This window comes from Mytilus galloprovincialis, chromosome 8, assembly GCF_965363235.1.
Source record: "Mytilus galloprovincialis chromosome 8, xbMytGall1.hap1.1, whole genome shotgun sequence".
NCBI lineage: Eukaryota > Metazoa > Mollusca > Bivalvia > Mytilida > Mytilidae > Mytilus > Mytilus galloprovincialis.
In genome coordinates, this window is record NC_134845.1 from 12,127,192 (window position 1) to 12,146,092 (window position 18,901).

Consider the following 18,901-nt stretch of genomic DNA (forward strand, 5'->3'; position numbering starts at 1 on the left):
TCAGAATAGGAAACAAACGAAACTAATCAAAATGACAATGATAATAAATTAACAAAGGACTACTACATATAAAGCTAGCAGTTACTGCCATACGCCAGCTCCAGACCTCAGTTAAACGGATTGAAAGGTTATGTCTTCATTATGCACACTCTCTCCCTGTTGTATTTATTGCTAATTTATTCCGGAACATTCATGAAATATGCGTCACTGGCAACAACAAATCAATAATTTAAAATAGGTTGTTTACGTACAAATTACGAAGAAACTTAAGATTCCAGTCCCTTGGACAAAGTAGCCCTTATAGATGGATTTTGATATGTTTTAACTTCACTTTGGCCAAACACCTCTTCAATTTTTTTCGGTTCTTATTTTTCTTGACTTTCAAATTTCTGTTTTCAGCGTTCCGTAGTTGAATTCTTTACTTAAAATTCAGCGTTTTACATTGTACTGGTTTTTCGAGAGCAACATTGGTGTATGGCCAAAAATTGAAAAAAAATCCATCATGCAGCTGACACTGTGGTTTCTCTTTACACGCCCCATTCTGACTGGATGTACCTGTGTTCTTTTAGTTTGCTAAAAGTCGATTGTCGTACGATAACTTAAAAATGTTCAAATAACAAAATATAAATACGGAACAATAATATCCCTTAATACAAAAAATCCCTTTCCTTTTATTTACTATTTAAAAACAGTGGTTGATCTAGGACCCATAATGGAGCTACATGTACGTATATGATAACTAGTCCAAACGTTGTCTAAAAGGGAGCAACCATTTAACTTTAAAAGTGGGGTGTTGTTGATTTGTCGAAGCGCTATCAATTTTGTTAAGTATATCGCTGATATAAACTTTAATTTGAACAGAATTTTCATCTACAAATAGATAGATGGGCGCTTAATGTAGTACAGCGGCAACTATTACATACATATGAATGCTGAAAATAATGTTTATGGTATACGTTTATATATATGAATGGTTTCAACTTTTACAAAACCAGAGCTATAAGTTTGATATAAACGTTTAATCTATTTGGCCTTTTTAATTTTATTTGACTTTATTTGCCTTTTTAACTTGATTTGAATCGAGCGTCACTGATAAGACTTTTGTAGACGAAACGCGCGTCTAGCGCAAAAACCGGCAAAATTTATATCCCGGTATCCAACTATGATGAGTTTATGTAGATACCTTGTAACAGTATCTTGGCTCCAATCTACTAATATTTGGTCTTAGTACTCTTAATTTCAGCGTAAATAAGATATATATATATATATCAAAAACCTCCCACATTGTGGACTAGCACAACCTCAATTGGGACACCATGCATTCAGTATTCCTACCGTACCAAAAAAAAATATTAACTAAAATCATTGATATAAGGCAATATAATTATGATCGTCATACAACCGATAAAAATGAAAACATAACGTTAAAAGTTACGACCGAAGCGCTTTTCTAGATCGACCTTCTTAGGGAACGCTCAAAGCTGAATATTAAGGGCCAACAAATTACAAAGAACAGATTCAATGATGTATTCTTTAGCCAACATGATTGCAGAAAGTAAGAAGTCGTAGAGCAAAACAGAAAAAATTGAAATCAAATGAGATAATACACCGTGTATTGAGCTGTTCTATTGCTTAAAGTTCAGTAGAAAATATATATACTTGCTCAACCTAAACATATTATTTGACCTACTGCGAGTAGTTCAGTTTTTACTGTTACTCCTGTTTCTCCTAGACTATGGGTGCTAGAAAAACCAGCAAGTAAAATGGCCAATATCAGATCCGTAAGTCTTGTTTTGAAATGAATTCTCTTCTTTTGAGAAATATTCATTTTGTCATCTAATTGTTCACCACTTACAACTGTCTGTCTGTGGTTTTATTTCATACATTAACTTTTAAGTATCAGTATGTTTTCAATTCATATTGTTTCGTTTCGTTCCGCTTTTATTTCGTTTCGCTTTTTACAGGTACCCCTCTTTTTGCCCCTTTTCTATTTTTGATATTTTAATCAAAAATTTAAAATATCAAACTTTCAAAAAGTGAAATAATCAACATTGCACGTAAGGTTTAATATTTTAGAAGTTTGATCAAAATCCTAAACTATCAAATTTAAAAACGATATTTAGAATTTTAATATTTTAATAATTTGGGTAAAATTTCAAAATTTCAAAACTTTTACACAATTTGAAATTTTGATATTTTAAAACATTGATCAAAATTCCAAAAATCTAAAGTTTCAAAACTTTTTAAAACTTTGAATTGATAAGTGTTACACGGACCAATTATGTCTTAATGCAATTATTTTAGTTTTTTTTAATACACTCCTAAAACTATCGTTGTTTTCATGTATATGTAAGCGAGGAGTTCGATAAGCATACCTGAAAAACATATAAAGTTGTTTGTGAAATACCAACTGAATATTAAATTTTTTGTTAAAAAATCTCTATGCTATTTTAAAACAGTGATCCTTACTAAACATTATTATTGGTATTTTTTCTGGATTCTAGTTTAATACAACATTTCTAAGTTGTAAAACGGTATATATTTTTACCTCTTAAATATTTTTTAATTGCACTTATTTTTTCATCCTATTTTGAAGCGGCTTTCTCTTTTGAATTTCGAAACAAACTTGTAGCGGACATGTACGATGGAATGATTCCAACAATGATATAAAAAAAATCGAATCCGATACCGATACCAAAAGTATTTGTTACCTAATCTGTACGTATCACCAAACGCTGTATTGGGGACTGTACGGGTCATAGTCAAAACTAAACTTCGGATTGGCACTTCTTAATTCAATCATTGTCACATGTAGTGTCAGTAGTAGTAAGAAAACCAGGACGGGTTCAAACAAAAAGATTTTGAAAGCAAACCACACTTTATAAATAGTGTGACAATACGTAAATCTCCGGGTTAAATGTACGTTAACACATGACATGGGCAAAATCTCTTTGATCTTACTGTACTATAATCTGGATAATGCACAGCAAAGGTGTGCATTAACTACCTCAGATATACTGCACAGTTCAAATCTATTTTTACCTTTAGGGGCGGTTCCTAGATGTTGACAGGGGCGTTATTCTATCAAATTAAAAAAATATATCACCGAGTGTAGCGAGACTAAAACAATATTGACGATTTTAAGGCAAAACACGATACTTTGTCCAATCCTAGGGTGAACGACATGTTCGTCCCCACCCCCGAATCCGTCTTCTGCCTTGAAATTGCGACAAAATTTAACTTTGTACAAACATCGTAGTTTCAAAATAGGAAAAAAGAAATCCTTTCTTATTCCTTTTTTTTCATCTTAGCTTGAACATACAAATTTTATTATATTTTGCGTACAACATAAATCTTTTAAAGCAGTGTTTTAAAGTCAGAAAGAGAGTTAAAACAATGTTTGGACATTTCCGCCAAAAAAGAAATGTATCTAAGAATATCCGAATAAAAGAAATCTGATTTGGATTAGTTTTAGACTCAATGGAATTTAATATAACGACTTTTTCAATATCTATTCCTAGCTGGAGATCAATCAGACTTCATTTAGATGGACGTGTCTTAAAAATTAATACAGTAGATACAAAGAAATTTGGGGGAGAGGGAGGAAAAGATTGGAAAGAGAAACGTATTTTCTGTTTATTCAACATTTAAAATTTAGGTAATATAACATTTTCCTCGGTTTATCTTTCTCTATTACAGCACATCATTGATGGAAAGATATTCAAAAGCAATTAATCTAAACTCAATAACCCTTTCAGTTATGATTTTTTTTTCATACAACGATTGGAAGGTACTCAAATTGTCAAATTTTTAATCGTCACTTATTATTTAAATTAAAAAATGGGAATAGATTAAACAGAAACATTAAGAAAAAATCTACCATTAAATCGCAATTTTACAAAAAGTCCAAAAAAGTTGTCAATTTAAAACTCACCAATGAAAGTCGTATTTCCCCTTTTCTTAGGATCCGTGGATTGCGGAAAATCGTCCACATCTAAAACATTCATGTAAATTAATGACGTCATGTGTTAAAACAGTTATTGGCCAATCAAATCGGTATATAGAATTTAATCTGCACGCGCTCAGGATGACCCTTTAACCCGAACTCCTACGTCGTTCGGGTTAATAAGGGTCACCTGAGCTGTGCAGATTAAATTCTATATACCGACTTGCTTGGTCATTAACTATAACATGTAGGTACAAGTAGTAGTAGAATATAACGACAGACACCGAAAGCAGATTATCTTTAGCACGTAATCTGCCTAATAGGAATTATATTTACATATCCAGCACTTTTAAATATTAAAGACGTCAATTTTGCTTTTTTTTTAAATATTTTTCTTTCCAAGAAATGTTTAAATTGTTAAGTACAAATATAGGAAGATGTGGTACGATTGTTCGATTGATAGAAATCTCTACATTACAGACAAAAATGAGGATTAAATGCTACATGTATATGTTGGCTTGCGTGTGACCTCAGCACAGAGAAAAATATATACCGCTTAGTCAATTGTCCTGGCACCACAAATATAGATGGTAAAAAAACATTTACGAAAAAACATTGGTCTGATTTACGCTAAAACAAACGAAATAACAAATATGGCAGAGAAAAAGCAACGACAACCACTTTGTTTTAAAAATTAAAAACTCCTGACTTTAGACAGACACACTTAGAGAATGTTGAAGGTTAACATATTTGTGTCCGTTCAACTATCCAATTAACCTGGAAATGTGGTACACCAATATAACAAATAATCATACCGCATAAAAAAAAGTTCCAATAACTTGAAAGATCAGCAAAAAAAAAAGATAAACAAAAACCAACACGATACCGATAAATAAGATTACTCATGGATACTGAAATTAGTTCAAAGCAAAACATGAAATTTTAAATAAACATTGTTTTCCCGGACTTAAATATTGATCGAGACACATCAATCGGATTAAGTGTAAAAACTTCTTATGCATCAATCAATCTGTAAAAGTCCGAGAAGAGACAATGATTATAATATTGAAATACAAAGAATTGTGCTCTTTGTTGCAGAAAGTGTGTAGAGATTTATGTAGATACATTAAAGGTATGCATATGGTCAGGGTTTTAATTTTTATTGATATTTGCTCTTTTGGGATATAGTTGAACATTTTCATTTTAAGAGTATCTATACTATTAAACGAGAAGACCTCATTTTTGGTGTCGCTTCTCTTCTTTCCACAATAAATTAATCAACACGCCTCTGTGTCCTATAGGTACAGTGCATAGTCGCATTTGTCATCCATTCATTTGATTATTCAGATTGAGTTATTTTGGGAGAAAAACGAGAAAAAAGGCATCCGGATATTGTCCCGTCATTAGACGAAATTTTAAGTCTGATTAGACTTCCGGTTTGCGTTTTTTCTGTATACTGTATATTAAGAATTCTATCTGCTATCATTTTCAAGTTTACTATCCACGGCTAGGATGAAAAATTTTGTCCTGAATTTTTTTTAGCTGTAATCTCTGTCCTGCCTTTTTATTTTTCACTCTGTTCGGTCCTGCCTTTTTTTTTTAGTTTATCCTGACTTTTTTACAGAAATTAACAACTATAGTTCACCGTACGACCTTCAACAATGAGCAAAGCCCATACCGCATAATCAGCTTTAAAAGGCCCTGAACTGACAAGGTAACACAATCCAAACCAGAAAACTAGCGGCCTTATTGATGTACAAAAAATGAACGAAACACAAATATGTAACACATAAACAAACTACAACCACTGAATTACAGGCTCCTTACTTAAATGTTCATAACATATAGAGAGGGTCTGTATACTATATCAATGAACACCATGGATCGATTAGTAAACTTAAAATTGAAAGTAAATACACTATATTTATATAGTAATGAATGTTCATAATATACAGATTTCTATAAGCGCTAAACTTATTCATGTGAACTTTTAATACCTTTTCTGAAATTCTCAAATCATTAAATCTTTTACAAAATTCATTGATTACAAAAAAAAAAGAAGATATGGTATGATTGCCATGTTGAGACAACTCTCCACAAGGGACCAAAATGATACAGAAATTAACAACTATAGTTCACCGTACGACCTTCAACAATGAGCAAAGCCCATACCGCATAATCAGCTTTAAAAGGCCCTGAACTGACAAGGTAACACAATCCAAACCAGAAAACTAGCGGCCTTATTGATGTACAAAAAATGAACGAAACACAAATATGTAACACATAAACAAACTACAACCACTGAATTACAGGCTCCTTACTTAAATGTTCATAACATATAGAGAGGGTCTGTATACTATATCAATGAACACCATGGATCGATTAGTAAACTTAAAATTGAAATTAAATACACTATATTTATATAGTAATGAATGTTCATAATATACAGATTTCTATAAGCGCTAAACTTATTCATGTGAACTTTTGATACCTTTTCTGAAATTTTCCAGTTATTAAATCTTTTACAAAATTCATTGATTACAAAAAAAGAAGATGTGGTATGATAGCCATGTTGAGACAACTCTCCACAAGGGACCAAAATGATACAGAAATTAACAACTATAGTTCACCGTACGACCTTCAACAATGAGCAAAGCCCATACCGCATAATCAGCTTTAAAAGGCCCTGAACTGACAAGGTAACACAATCCAAACCAGAAAACTAGCGGCCTTATTGATGTACAAAAAATGAACGAAACACAAATATGTAACACATAAACAAACGACAACCACTGAATTACAGGCTCCTTACTTAATTAGTTATCAAAAGTACCAGGATTATAATTTAGTACGCCAATCAATGTTCATAACATATAGAGAGGGTCTGTATACTATATCAATGACCACCATGGATCGATTAGTAAACTTAGAATTGAAAGTAAATACACTATATTTATATAGTAATGAATGTTCATAATATGCAGATTTATATCAGCGCTAAAATTATTCATGTGAACTTTTGATACCTTTTCTGAAATTCTCCATTTATTAAATCTTTTACAAAATTCATTGATTACAAAAAAAGAAGATGTGGTATGATAGCCATGTTGAGACAACTCTCCACAAGAGACCAAAATAACACAGAAATTAACAACTATAGTTCACCGTACGACCTTCAACAAAGAGCAAAGCCCACACCGCATAATCAGCTTTAAAAGGCCCTGAACTGACAAGGTAACACAATCCGAACCAGAAAACTAGCGGCCTTATTGATGTACAAAAAATGAACGAAATACAAATATGTAACACATAAACAAACTACAACCACTGAATTACAGGCTCCTTACTTAAATGTTCATAACATACTCAATGTATTATGTTCATATTGAAATTGATAGAAAACCAAAAATTGGGAATTTTGGAAATAAAGGAGGAGGGATACAAAAAAACATTTTTCTGTCCCCAATAACCTATGACTTATGATACTTTTGCTGAAATTCCCCACTAAATGTATTATGTTCATATTGAAATGGATAGAAAACCAAAATTGGGAATTTGGAAATAAAGGAGGAGGGATAAAAAAAACCCACATTTCGCTGTCCCCAATAACCTTTGACTTATGATACTTTTGCTGAAATTCTCCAGTCATTCAATATTTTACATAATTCTTCCAACAACACTTTACATACTATAAACTACGCTCTGAATGCCCGCGATTTCGCGGGTGTGTTCTAGTATACATTTCTTGCACAAGAGGTATATAGCGTTTCCGGATAAGGCCTCATATAGAGAACCATAGACCAATGTGCTCCCATGCCCAACTTTGTGCATTTTAAATTAACACTTTGTCTGTGTCTCCCGGATACAATAATATCTCAAAGAAAGTCCTACTAATTTGTTATAATACAGTTACTTCAAAGTGTAGTGCGGGGCATCACTTGAAGAAGACCTTACTAAGTTATTAAATTTGTGTCTAATCCAATTGTCATTTTGAACAATGAAATATGTTTAAACTAAACTATCACTTTGGTTTTTTTCATGAGCTATTGAGGTCATGTAGGAGTTTTATAGTAGTTTGATTTCAATTTTTAATACAGTGTGCTAATGTGATACATTTGATTGATATTATTGTATAATCAGAAGGAAATTTAATAAAAATGTTTTATAAATTTGAATGCAAGATTTCCTTTTTTAATAGTAATAATTCTACAATTGTGTTTCTACCAAAACGATAAATGTAAATATAATTCGTTCAAATGTTTAATGAAATTCATCGCAAAAAGTCAAACTCAGCCTTTGTTTCTTCTCCTGTTGTTTTGTTTACAGCGCGCACCTGCAGCTCGGTTCTCCCAAAAATCATTTTAACGCCCACTTTACGGTTCTTTCCCCCGGTGGTGTCGGGCATTTGGACATTCAATTCACCATGATACATACAGCCAGGGTCAGTGGTATATCTTGGATTTTTATGTAATGATGTCCAAATTTCTACTCTCATCGCTGTTTGATTTGACCGACAGGGTACGTAAACTTGTTCCCCAAACTCTTCATCTAATCCAGCGGGTTGTCCGATTTCTACGTGCCTATCAAAACGATCAGAACATAAGACGTCACCTTCTTCTATCACTTTCTTATCTTCTGGGTCTACTCCTTCTTTGAATGGCGAATTAGTCTTAACTCCGTACGTTGCTTTACATATTCTAGAGGATATTATTCTTGGTTCGAAACCGAACTGGACTGCTCCTTTCAGAACCGCCAATCCAGCTTCATCTGGAATGATGATGATTTTCGCCGGGAACGCCCTTTCCACTGCGTCCCGTAACATCGGAGAATCGGAAAATCCTCCCACCATTAGTATAATATTCGTTCCTCTTACTTTCGGGTCACCAAATATGTCTTCCAAATGTTCCGTAATGTATTCACATGGTGATTTAAACAGTTCTCTTGCCGAATCTGCTTCCATTCGAAGCTTGTCACCAACCCATGCAACACGTTTTGTTGACCTTGACATAGATTCCTTCAAATCTTGACCGGTTTCTTTTTCGTGTGCTTCTTTTAAAGATATTGGTACTTTGAAGGTTACCTTCGAAGACGAGTCTGGTTTAATACTTCGCTTCTTTATTTCAAATTCTCTGAGGAGATCAAGATGTCCAGCTTTGTCGTCTTCTCGAAAGCGGGAAATGGCTGGCGCTCCTAACAAATCTTCCAAGAATGCCTCGAAAGCTTCGTCCACTTTGGTCCCACCCCAATCACCGCCATTGGCCATATACAGTTGTTTGATAGTACCGTCAGTTTGTACTTCCTGGACAGTAATATCAATTGTACCACCTGTTAAATAAAAAAGCACACGCATATATTAACATACATTTTTTATATTGTATGTTTATTATGTAATTTTAGTCTTACGTTTTTAAAGAAAAATTGTGCAACTGACGGATAATTATTTTTATTCTAATAGCAATAGGAATACTTAGAATAATAACCAAGGACAAAGTGTGTTTTAACGTTTTTTTAATTACAACCTTTTCTTTTTTTCTTTTTTTATTGGAGGTTTCCTCTATAGCTTTAAACATATTTAGCCTTCTGTTTATTTTCCTTCACTTTCCTAAAATATGAGTTATGCTTTAAATGGGAAAACATACTGAACAAATATGGTATCTTTAATGCAAATTAGAGTCTTACAGATCGTCAGTCTTACATTATCATGATTGATAAGTTATAAAGTCCATAAATGTTATCATGTACATAGTAAAAAGTTGAAAAAAATCCGTTATATGTTTGTTTTTAATTATTAACCACTGAATAAACCAACCTCCAGCATCCAGAATAAGGTATTTAGTTCCGGGAGAAAAGGCATCTAGAGTTGATTTCCCGCCACAAACCATTCTCTCACTAGGGATATGTTTGCAGTAGATAGAAGCTGCTTCAGGTTCAAGGGCCAGCATTAACTGACTGTTAGGTATGCCTCCCTAAAATTTTTAGCACAATGTCATTTTGAATTAGAAATATACATTATCTATCAATCTACGCTTTATCCGGTTGAGTAGGTTTTTTTTAATCACATGTAAATTTGTGAAGATCATTTCTAATTAAACTTCACCACACCAGTAATAAAATGTATCAAAGAAATCTCATCCGAAGAAATTACTGTGTTACAGACTCATTTTATTTAATGTAATACCCCAGTCCCACTACGCCACGATCGCACTACGATCTGTGAAAAAAATGCAAATTTTGATGAGCGTAGTGCGATCGTGCAAATCGCAGTAAGGTCGTATCACGGTCGTGGTGAGGTCTTCAAGATCGTATAGAGCGTGGCCAACTTTGAACATGTTCAAAACAATCGTGGTGCGGTCGTGGCGAAATCAGGTCGTAGTCGAAGCGTAGTGAGAGCGCACTTAGATCGTAGTAAGATCGCAAAGGTCGCTGTACAGTCGTAGCGAGAGCGTAGCGAAAGCGTGATTCTATTCGGAGAGACTACGCTACGATCGCACAGCGACGTTATCACGACCTCACTACGACCATCACGTTCTCACTGCGACCCAACTACGCTTCCACTACGACTATACCACGCTGTTCACGCCCTTGTCGTCCTCATCACGCTCTTCTTACGACCTGACTACGTTCACACTACGACCATTATTCTTATTGTCATTTTCACAGAAAATATATAAAAAGCTCCCTAGATTTTGTTTGTTTAAATGTTATTATCCATTTGCTCTAACGGCTAAACCATGCTTCTCGTTTTTATATAGATTAGACCGTTGGTTTTCCCGTTTAAATGGTTTAACACTAGTAATATGTTGGGTCCTTTATAGCGTGCTGATTGATATGAGCCAAGGCTCCGTGTTGAAGGCCGTACCTTGGCGTATAATGGTTTACTTTTATAAACTGTTACTTGGATGGAGAGTTGTCTCATTGGCACTCATACCACATCTTCCTATATATATATTGATACATCTATGTCATCTCTGCTATCGTTCACTAAAATATCGTCATTGAGCTTTATGGACCAGCAATAGGTTGTAATTTAGGTTGGATTGGTCAGTCCGAAATCTCTGCTTGATCAGGATTCGTTACTTTGCTCCCTCTGCCTCTTCATCAACTCCTACCACCATGCCCACGTGTTCTGGTAGATTTTGGTGGCATGACTGTATTGTTTCCGAGAAATCTACGATTTAATCAGAAATAGAAGGAATTGAACTGTATTGATATGGAACACGATGTTGACGTTATTGTTGAGAACGTAGTAAGATTGCGCTATGAACGTAGTATAATCGTGGTAAGAACGTTTTATAATCGCAGTAAGATCGTGTTGCAATCGGATAACTCGTGGTATGGTCGTAGTGAGAACGTGAAGAGTGTAGAAAGATCTTGATAAGCGAAGTGAGGTCGCAGAATAAGCGCGATGAGAACGTGGTATAATCGTAGCGGGGTCTTTGTAGAAGCGTAGATAGGACGTAGTAGCATCGTGAAAGCAACGAAAATTTACATTTTCATGCCGCTCATACCGCGACCTCACCACGATCTAAATTTATTTTAGATCGCGGTGAGCGTGGTGCGATCGTGGTCTAGTGGGACTGGGGCTTAAAACAAAGCTTCATTCCGCCAATTCCGTCAAAAATTCTATCATAGTTTGCAAATTTAAAATATATCATATAAATATTTTTTTCTTCATATAAATTATTCGGTTGTAGTCTATAATCATCACATGGCTATAGTTTTTAATGTCAGATTAAATATGTGGGTAAATAACTCTGAAACAATAAAAGTTACACTGAATTACAAGATGCATCCTAGCCATGTTAAAAGTTCAAAAAAAATTTAAAGGACATAACATGTATTACCAAAAACATAAAACACCGACGTACTTAGACAAACAGCATGGTCCAAATAGCCAATTTTTTCATGTTGATAAAACAGTGCATATCAGATGTGACAAATGAAATACAAAAGTAGAAATCGTTTTATGTATATACCTTAACAGCTGCCTCTCTCATAAATTGTTTAGCAGCGTCACTCCATATTGCAGGGACAGTGAGAACCCAGTTAATATCGGATGGTCTTATCACAGACTGTCCTTTCTTACCAAGTTCTCTCATTAAATGTTCCCTCATGAAATTTATACTCTCCGAAATCACCTTCATTGCTGGGAGAAGTTTACCTTTGTCGTCTTCTAACATTAAGTCACGTGGAATGTCCTAGATTTGAAAACAAAAATCAACGTTAAAGCTTTTTTTTTTTTAACTTTTATCTTTATCTATATTCTATCGATTTAGTACAAACAAACAAATATTTTATTTGCCAATCACGGCGCCCAGAATGAGCAGAATAATTATAATATAATTTTCAAACATAATGTAAAGTAAATTCAAAATAGGTTAAACAAAGTACATAATATGATTGATTTTGATTTAGTTGATTGATATAATATTAAAGAAAATGAAGTAGGCAATTTGTAAATAATAAACATATATAATACAAGTTGACCAATAGTCTGTAATTCTGGTCCCTTTATTGGACAGAACACCTCGTAGTAAATACTAATAATTTATCAAATGTAAAAGAAATAACTTATGTAAACGCATATTTGATCATACATAATTTTATATAGAGAAATCTAATTTAATATTGTATTTCTGTTTATATTTAAAACCTCTAATAACTGACAAATTATTATCAAAATGTTTTTGTCTTCATTTCCCATTAGCCAAATAAAAAGAGATTTGTTATCAAGTTTTGAAATATTTTTATTTTTACTATATATTTTGCTAAGAAAGGGATTTCTAACATTATCCAGAGTTTTACATGTTAAAAGAAAATGCATCTCATCTTCTATTTCCTCATTACAGAGTTTGCATATTCTATTTTCTAGTTTAATATTAAAATAACGACCTTTTTCTATTTCAAGTTTGTGAGCTCCAATTCTAAATCTTGTTAAAACACATCTTTGAATATATGGTAATTTCAATAAGTAAGGCTCAAAATTAAAATTTGGTTTAAATAATCGATAAGTTCTAAGTTTATTTCCAGAGGTCTTATTTTGTCTTTTATCATTAAATAATTCTTTCTTCCATATGCTGCAATACTTTAAATATAATTTCCTTTTCACCATATTTCTAATGTTTATTTTAGATGAGAGCACCTGATACTCTTTTAAATCAAGTAATTTTAAGATAGCATCAATACTACTAGCCCAACAATTCTTCCCAGCTTTAGATAATGTATTTGAGAGAGAGTATGCATTTGTTAATAAAATATTATTTTTAATATGAATTCTTTTCCAATATTTAATCATGTTTGTTAAAATATCTATCATTAGAGGATAACGACCTAATTCGCCAAATATGGCTAAATTTGTCGCGTGCTTATTCACTCCTAATGTAAATCTGCAGAATTTTAGATGCACTTTTTCATTTTTTAGATCTTTACATAATCTATAGAAATAATTAAGTTCTGTGTCATTATTTAACTTTTTTGAATTAAAACAGCCCCATATTTCTGAACCATATAATAATACAGGTTTCACTGTGTGATCAAAAATGTGCATTAGAGTGGAGATATTAGGTTTATAATTAGTAAAATATTTTGTATATTTAAAGAATGCTTTTAAGCCTTTTTTATATAACATGTTTTTGGCTTCTGAAAAGCTGCCAGATGCACTAAAAGTTACGCCAAGATAAGTATAATGTTGGGTACTTTGGATGTACGTGTCATTATATGAAAGCTGTGCATCTTTAATACGGCCAGATGTATTAAAAACTACAGACTTTGTTTTTTTTAAATTAACTTCTAACCCCCAATTTTGACAATAAATTTCCAGCTTATTTAATGCATTCTGTAAGCCTTTTTTAGATTCAGAAAGCAGTACAAGATCGTCAGCATAAAGAAGACAATTTAATGAAACATTTGATAGCAATACTGGGTCACAGGTTTCATCTAATAAAGATTTAAAATCATTTATAAATATTTTAAAGAGACTTGGGCTAAGATTATCTCCTTGTCTTACTCCAATATATGATCTAAAGTCTGAAGTTAACATGTTTCGTGTTTTTTTACATAGTATGTTATTAGAATACATACTTTTGATTATATTATAAAAATGAGTTCCTACTCCAATTTTACTAAGTTTATAAAACAGTCCTGTGTGATTAACCGTATCAAAAGCTCTTCTAAAGTCAACAAAACATGTGTATAATGGTTTTGAACCTTTTTGTGTGTGTTTATCTATTAGAGTTTTTAAGACAAAAAGATGATCACTAGTCATTTTACCTTTAGAGAAACCAATTTGTTCTTGGGATATAATGCCATGCTTTTCTAAATATTTTTCTAATCTATTATTTAATATTCTAGTAAACAACTTTCCAATATTACTAATTATTGCAATTCCCCTGTAATTGCTAGGTTCTGAGGTGTCACCTGACTTATGTATAGGAGTTAAAAAACTTTTACACCAAATTTTAGGAAAAATTCCACAAGTTAGGACATTATTAAATATTTTCAAAAGGGGTTGAGAAAAATGTAGAAAACCATATTTTAACATTTCATTTGATATTTGGTCAAATCCGTATATAATATATAATAAAAAAGAAGATTTGGTATTATTGCCAATGAGACAACTCTCCACAATTAAGACTAAATGACACAGAAATTAACATCTATGGTTCACCGTACGGCCAACAAGACAACAATGAGCAAAGTCCATACAACATAGTCAGACGGTTCTACGTTTGCCATTATTTTTAGAGTTCTGAACTCATTGCCTTAATTAAATATATAATAAAAAGTATTTCCCCACTATTTCCTACCTATACGTAATATTACCTGGCTTTTGTATAAATTCATTTTAAATCGACGGAAGTAGTACCAGTTTGCGTGGTCCTCTTCTTGTGCAAGCTCTGTGTATTTATCTTCAGCCTCAATTCCAAATGAATAAAAATTTTGGGCGGGATCAAACAAAACACATGTTGGCGTTTTAAGTGATAGTCCCGCATTTGATCCAGTGGTCCAGCTGTACCCATGAATCCTCAATGGGTCATCCTTGAAGTCTGCTCGAGTCTGGAAGGCGTATCCAGAAAAGGTGGTACCAAAATCAATGGCGGCCACTAACAATGGTTCTGACACAACTTCTGCACAAGCCATTATTGTTGTATGTTATCAAACAGCAGAAACAAGTATAAATATAATCCTGTCCAATAGTTCTATTACATCTGAAAGAAAGAGAAGGCCCATTTTCTTTTTTTCTAATTACATTTTTTTTGTTATTAATATACAAGACAGTATAAATGAGAAGACTAATACAACCGCCTATTCTGGCTCAGAAATTAATTAATTCAGATATTTTTTTTCATGATGACCAAAAGATCATTTTTTAGACACAAAGATCTTATGATCATCCAACCTCCAATTAAAAACATTTTATTCTTGATATTAATTAACAAAATAATAATCCAAATTATATTACTTACGGTAGAGTAACAAAAACTAAAAAAGTCAACCAACAAAACATTTAATAGTACTGTATATAGACCATTGTCCTATTGCCTCCCCCTCCAGAACTGGATCGATCGGGAAAAATGGCATTATCCCACTTTTCCCACTCAGCGTGATGAGGAATTAGGGTCATGCCTATCCCCTCCTTTTAAATGGTTTAACGTTACCACTTAAGTATCGTGGACATAAACAAACCAGTTATCATAATAACAGACTGTCGGACCCCTGGAGAGACTGGTGGACAAACTGAAAGTGTGGTGGATGTATAGAAGGCTTGAAGACATGTTGACAGGCTATTGGACACATATCTATACCAGTGTATAAACATGTCGAATGACTGATTGATATATGGACAGAATGGAGGAGACACACAGACTGGTGAATATGTCGAAAGACTGAAAGGCATGTCGACAGATTGGTTGATAAAACACAATGTGGAGAACAGTGTAAACGGATTTGGGGACACATACACAGATTGAAAGATATGTTTATTAGACTACTGAACATATAGTAAGACTGAGTGATGGACATTTAGATAGGCGAGTGGCACTGCAGAAATAAACTCAGATTTGGGGAAATGTGATGAAATCACTGTAGTGTCTGACATGCTCAAGTTAAAGGACACAGACGGCTGCACACACTTAAAGGTCAATGGGTAATGTAGAGTTACTCGTTTGAATAAGTTCTACTAGAACACACCCGTATATCGCGGGTCCGTGACTGAATTAAAGTACAGTGGCGGATCCAGAAATTTTCATAAGTGGGGGCCCACTGACTGACCTAAGAGGGGGCCCGCTCCAGTCACGCTTCAGTGATTCCCTATATAAGCAACCAAATTTTTTCCCAAAAAGGGGGGGCCCGGGCCCCCCGGCCCCCCCCCCTAAATCCGCCTATGAAGTATATAACTATGCGCAAGACTTATTTTAGTATTAGCATTTTCATCTGATAAAGTCATGCTGATTATAAGATGCACAGTTTTCTCTGCTTTCAAATCTTTCTGTTTGAACCCGTCGAACTGGAACTTATAAATTATTGATGATATTAATTATTTGGAAAACAAAAGGTCCTGGAGTGGAGTATTTTTTAATCAACAGCATTGTCCTATATTAGTTATAAATATTGAATTCTTTGATTCGCTGTTTTACGTCATAGCCGCTAACAAATTGAATACTGTACCTTTACGCCTTATTTTAGTCCAGATTTTTAGTATTCGTATTGTTATCTTAGAAAGTCTAACTGATTAAAATACTACAATATGTAACAATTTGACAATTAAGTAGTGTCAACCCTGTGATTATGACCCTTGTAATACTGTCTATATAGCATATTAATCCTGAATACACCATTTGGTGATGCGCCTGTCAGATGCGGAACGTACAGATAAGGTAATCGGTAACTGGTGAATATACTATTGGTATCGGTATCGGACTCGACCCGGAACTTCTTAATTATTGGCGATATTAATTACGTGGAAACATAAGGGCCTGGAGTGGTGTAATTTTTAATCTACACCTTTGTACTATATTAGTTATATATAAAGTTGAATTTTTTTAATCGTCGTTTTTACGTGATGACGGCTGATAAATTGGACCTCGTAATTTTAGTATTATAGATTATGATACATGTCTCTTTTTCAGGATGTTAAATATATGGGTAAGTAGAAAGCTTCAGTCTATCATATATCAATGGATGGCAATTTTGTTAAACAATATATCCATGGGTCACCATATCTATAAATATATGTTTTCCTGCGGTTAAGCGTAAATAGAAAAGCAATACGAACATTTAATCGACAGAGTTATTATCATGAATCGGGATATTTTTTTTTTCGAATGCAAACGGCACCCCTGTGACAAAATAAAGGCAAACAAACAAACACAGACAGACAGACAGACAGACAGACAGACAGACAGACAGACAGACAGACAGACAGACAGACAGACAGACAGACAGACAGACAGACAGACAGACAGACAGACAGACAGACAGACAGACAGACAGACAGACAGACAGACAGACAGACAGACAGACAGACAGACAGACAGACAGACAGACAGACAGACAGACAGACAGACAGACAGACAGACAGACAATCAATCAAAGTTAATCTTCCATGATCATCTGCAATTTATTTGCCTTAAATGACATATATAAAGTCATTCACGGTAAGTCTAAAAATGCAATAAATTGACCAATTTATAAATCCAACGAAAGTGGAAGTTAAAAGGACTAGGTACCAGATCTGTTGCTATGTAAACCATTCTGATATTTAGACCAATGTACAATCACCCATCTGAACTTTTTAAATTGTCTTATAGCATTCAAAACGAGTCATTTGAGGGTAATGCACTACAGCTTACCTATTATTCATATTGTTTTGTTTTACATTTATCACTGAAAAGTAATTGAAATCGAAAGTAGAAATATGAATAGAATATAATCCTTATTTTTTTTACATTTTTCTTAATTTCAGACGCTTAAAATGAATAAAAATATTAAAACCTACCTTTCCTGTTGTCCAAGAGATTAAAGATGATCTCCCATAATTGTTTTATTTCTGTGTAATCTCGCCTGGATCAGGTACGTTAAACACGGAAGGTAAATTCAGTCAGGTGTGTTAATATTGATTTCACTGTTACAGTAAATCCTGGCTTAAACGAAGTTTAAATTTTTTTCCTATTTTGTACAAGCTTATAGTGAATCTTTGATATTCACAAACTTAATATTATAGATCATGATTCTTAAATTATTGAAAAAAATAATGGAAGACATACCTACTTAAAAGATACTTTGTTGTTGTTTTCTTGTTAATTCCTGACTATTTTCAGGTGATAAAATATCAATAATATACTAGTCAACAAAAGTAACAATACACAAGTTTTTGCTTTAATTTATTTATCATAAAATATAATAAATAAGAAAAACTGTGAAATTATCCAATGAAAACATTCATTAACAAAGCAAATGTATATGACTAAACTAATCTGCCCAAATTGGAAAGTGAGAAAATATCGTAGGGGTAAAATTATGACAAACTTAAAGTCGACAGTCAGTGGTGGATCCAGAAATTTTTGTAAGAGGGGGCTGACTGACTGCCTTAGTGTAGGATTTAACAATGTCCTCCATGAAAAATGTCCACCGGACACATTTAAAAATTAAGGGTCCATGAACATGGACATTATTCACTACCAAAATATTGTGTCCGCCAGGGATTTTTTTAATATGATTAAAGTATTAAATGATATCCATTGCCTTGTTATTACTGGACGCATTTTAACTTTAATTACGAACTTGTCATTAATATGAATTAAATGTTACTTTGACATAAAAATTGTCTCATTGGCACTCATACCATCCTTATCTTCATATCTATATTTTTTAATATATTTATATACATGTTAGATGCTGTTCCATTTTCTTTTCCTTTGAGGACACAATTAAATAACATTCACTACGAAAATTTTG

At 33.2% G+C, this 18,901-nt stretch overlaps 1 protein-coding gene across 1 annotated transcript; it reads right to left on the reverse strand.

Moving 5' to 3' along the window:
• Positions 1-8,123: 8,123 nt before the first annotated feature.
• LOC143085096 (heat shock 70 kDa protein 12A-like) lies at positions 8,124-18,069 on the reverse strand. Its single transcript, XM_076261281.1, has 5 exons — positions 17,943-18,069; positions 14,768-15,153; positions 11,923-12,144; positions 9,756-9,912; positions 8,124-9,271 (listed from the first exon to the last, which is right to left on the reverse strand). Exons 2-5 carry the CDS (start codon positions 15,083-15,085, stop codon positions 8,217-8,219), a joined length of 1,752 nt encoding a protein of 583 aa, XP_076117396.1. The 5' UTR covers positions 15,086-15,153; positions 17,943-18,069; the 3' UTR covers positions 8,124-8,216.
• Between the last annotated feature and the right edge of the window lie 832 nt (positions 18,070-18,901).

Bases quoted from the DNA above. Each gene is read 5' to 3' on its own strand.
- LOC143085096 (XM_076261281.1), bottom strand. From the start codon at position 15,085: ATGGCTTGTGCAGAAGTTGTGTCAGAACCATTGTTAGTGGCCGCCATT. The intron at 12,145-14,767 runs GTAATATTACGT...TTTCAAATCTAG, and splicing joins TGAATTTATACAAAAGCCAG to GACATTCCACGTGACTTAAT. The intron at 9,913-11,922 runs GTATATACATAA...TAAAAATTTTAG, and splicing joins TGAGAGAGGCAGCTGTTAAG to GGAGGCATACCTAACAGTCA.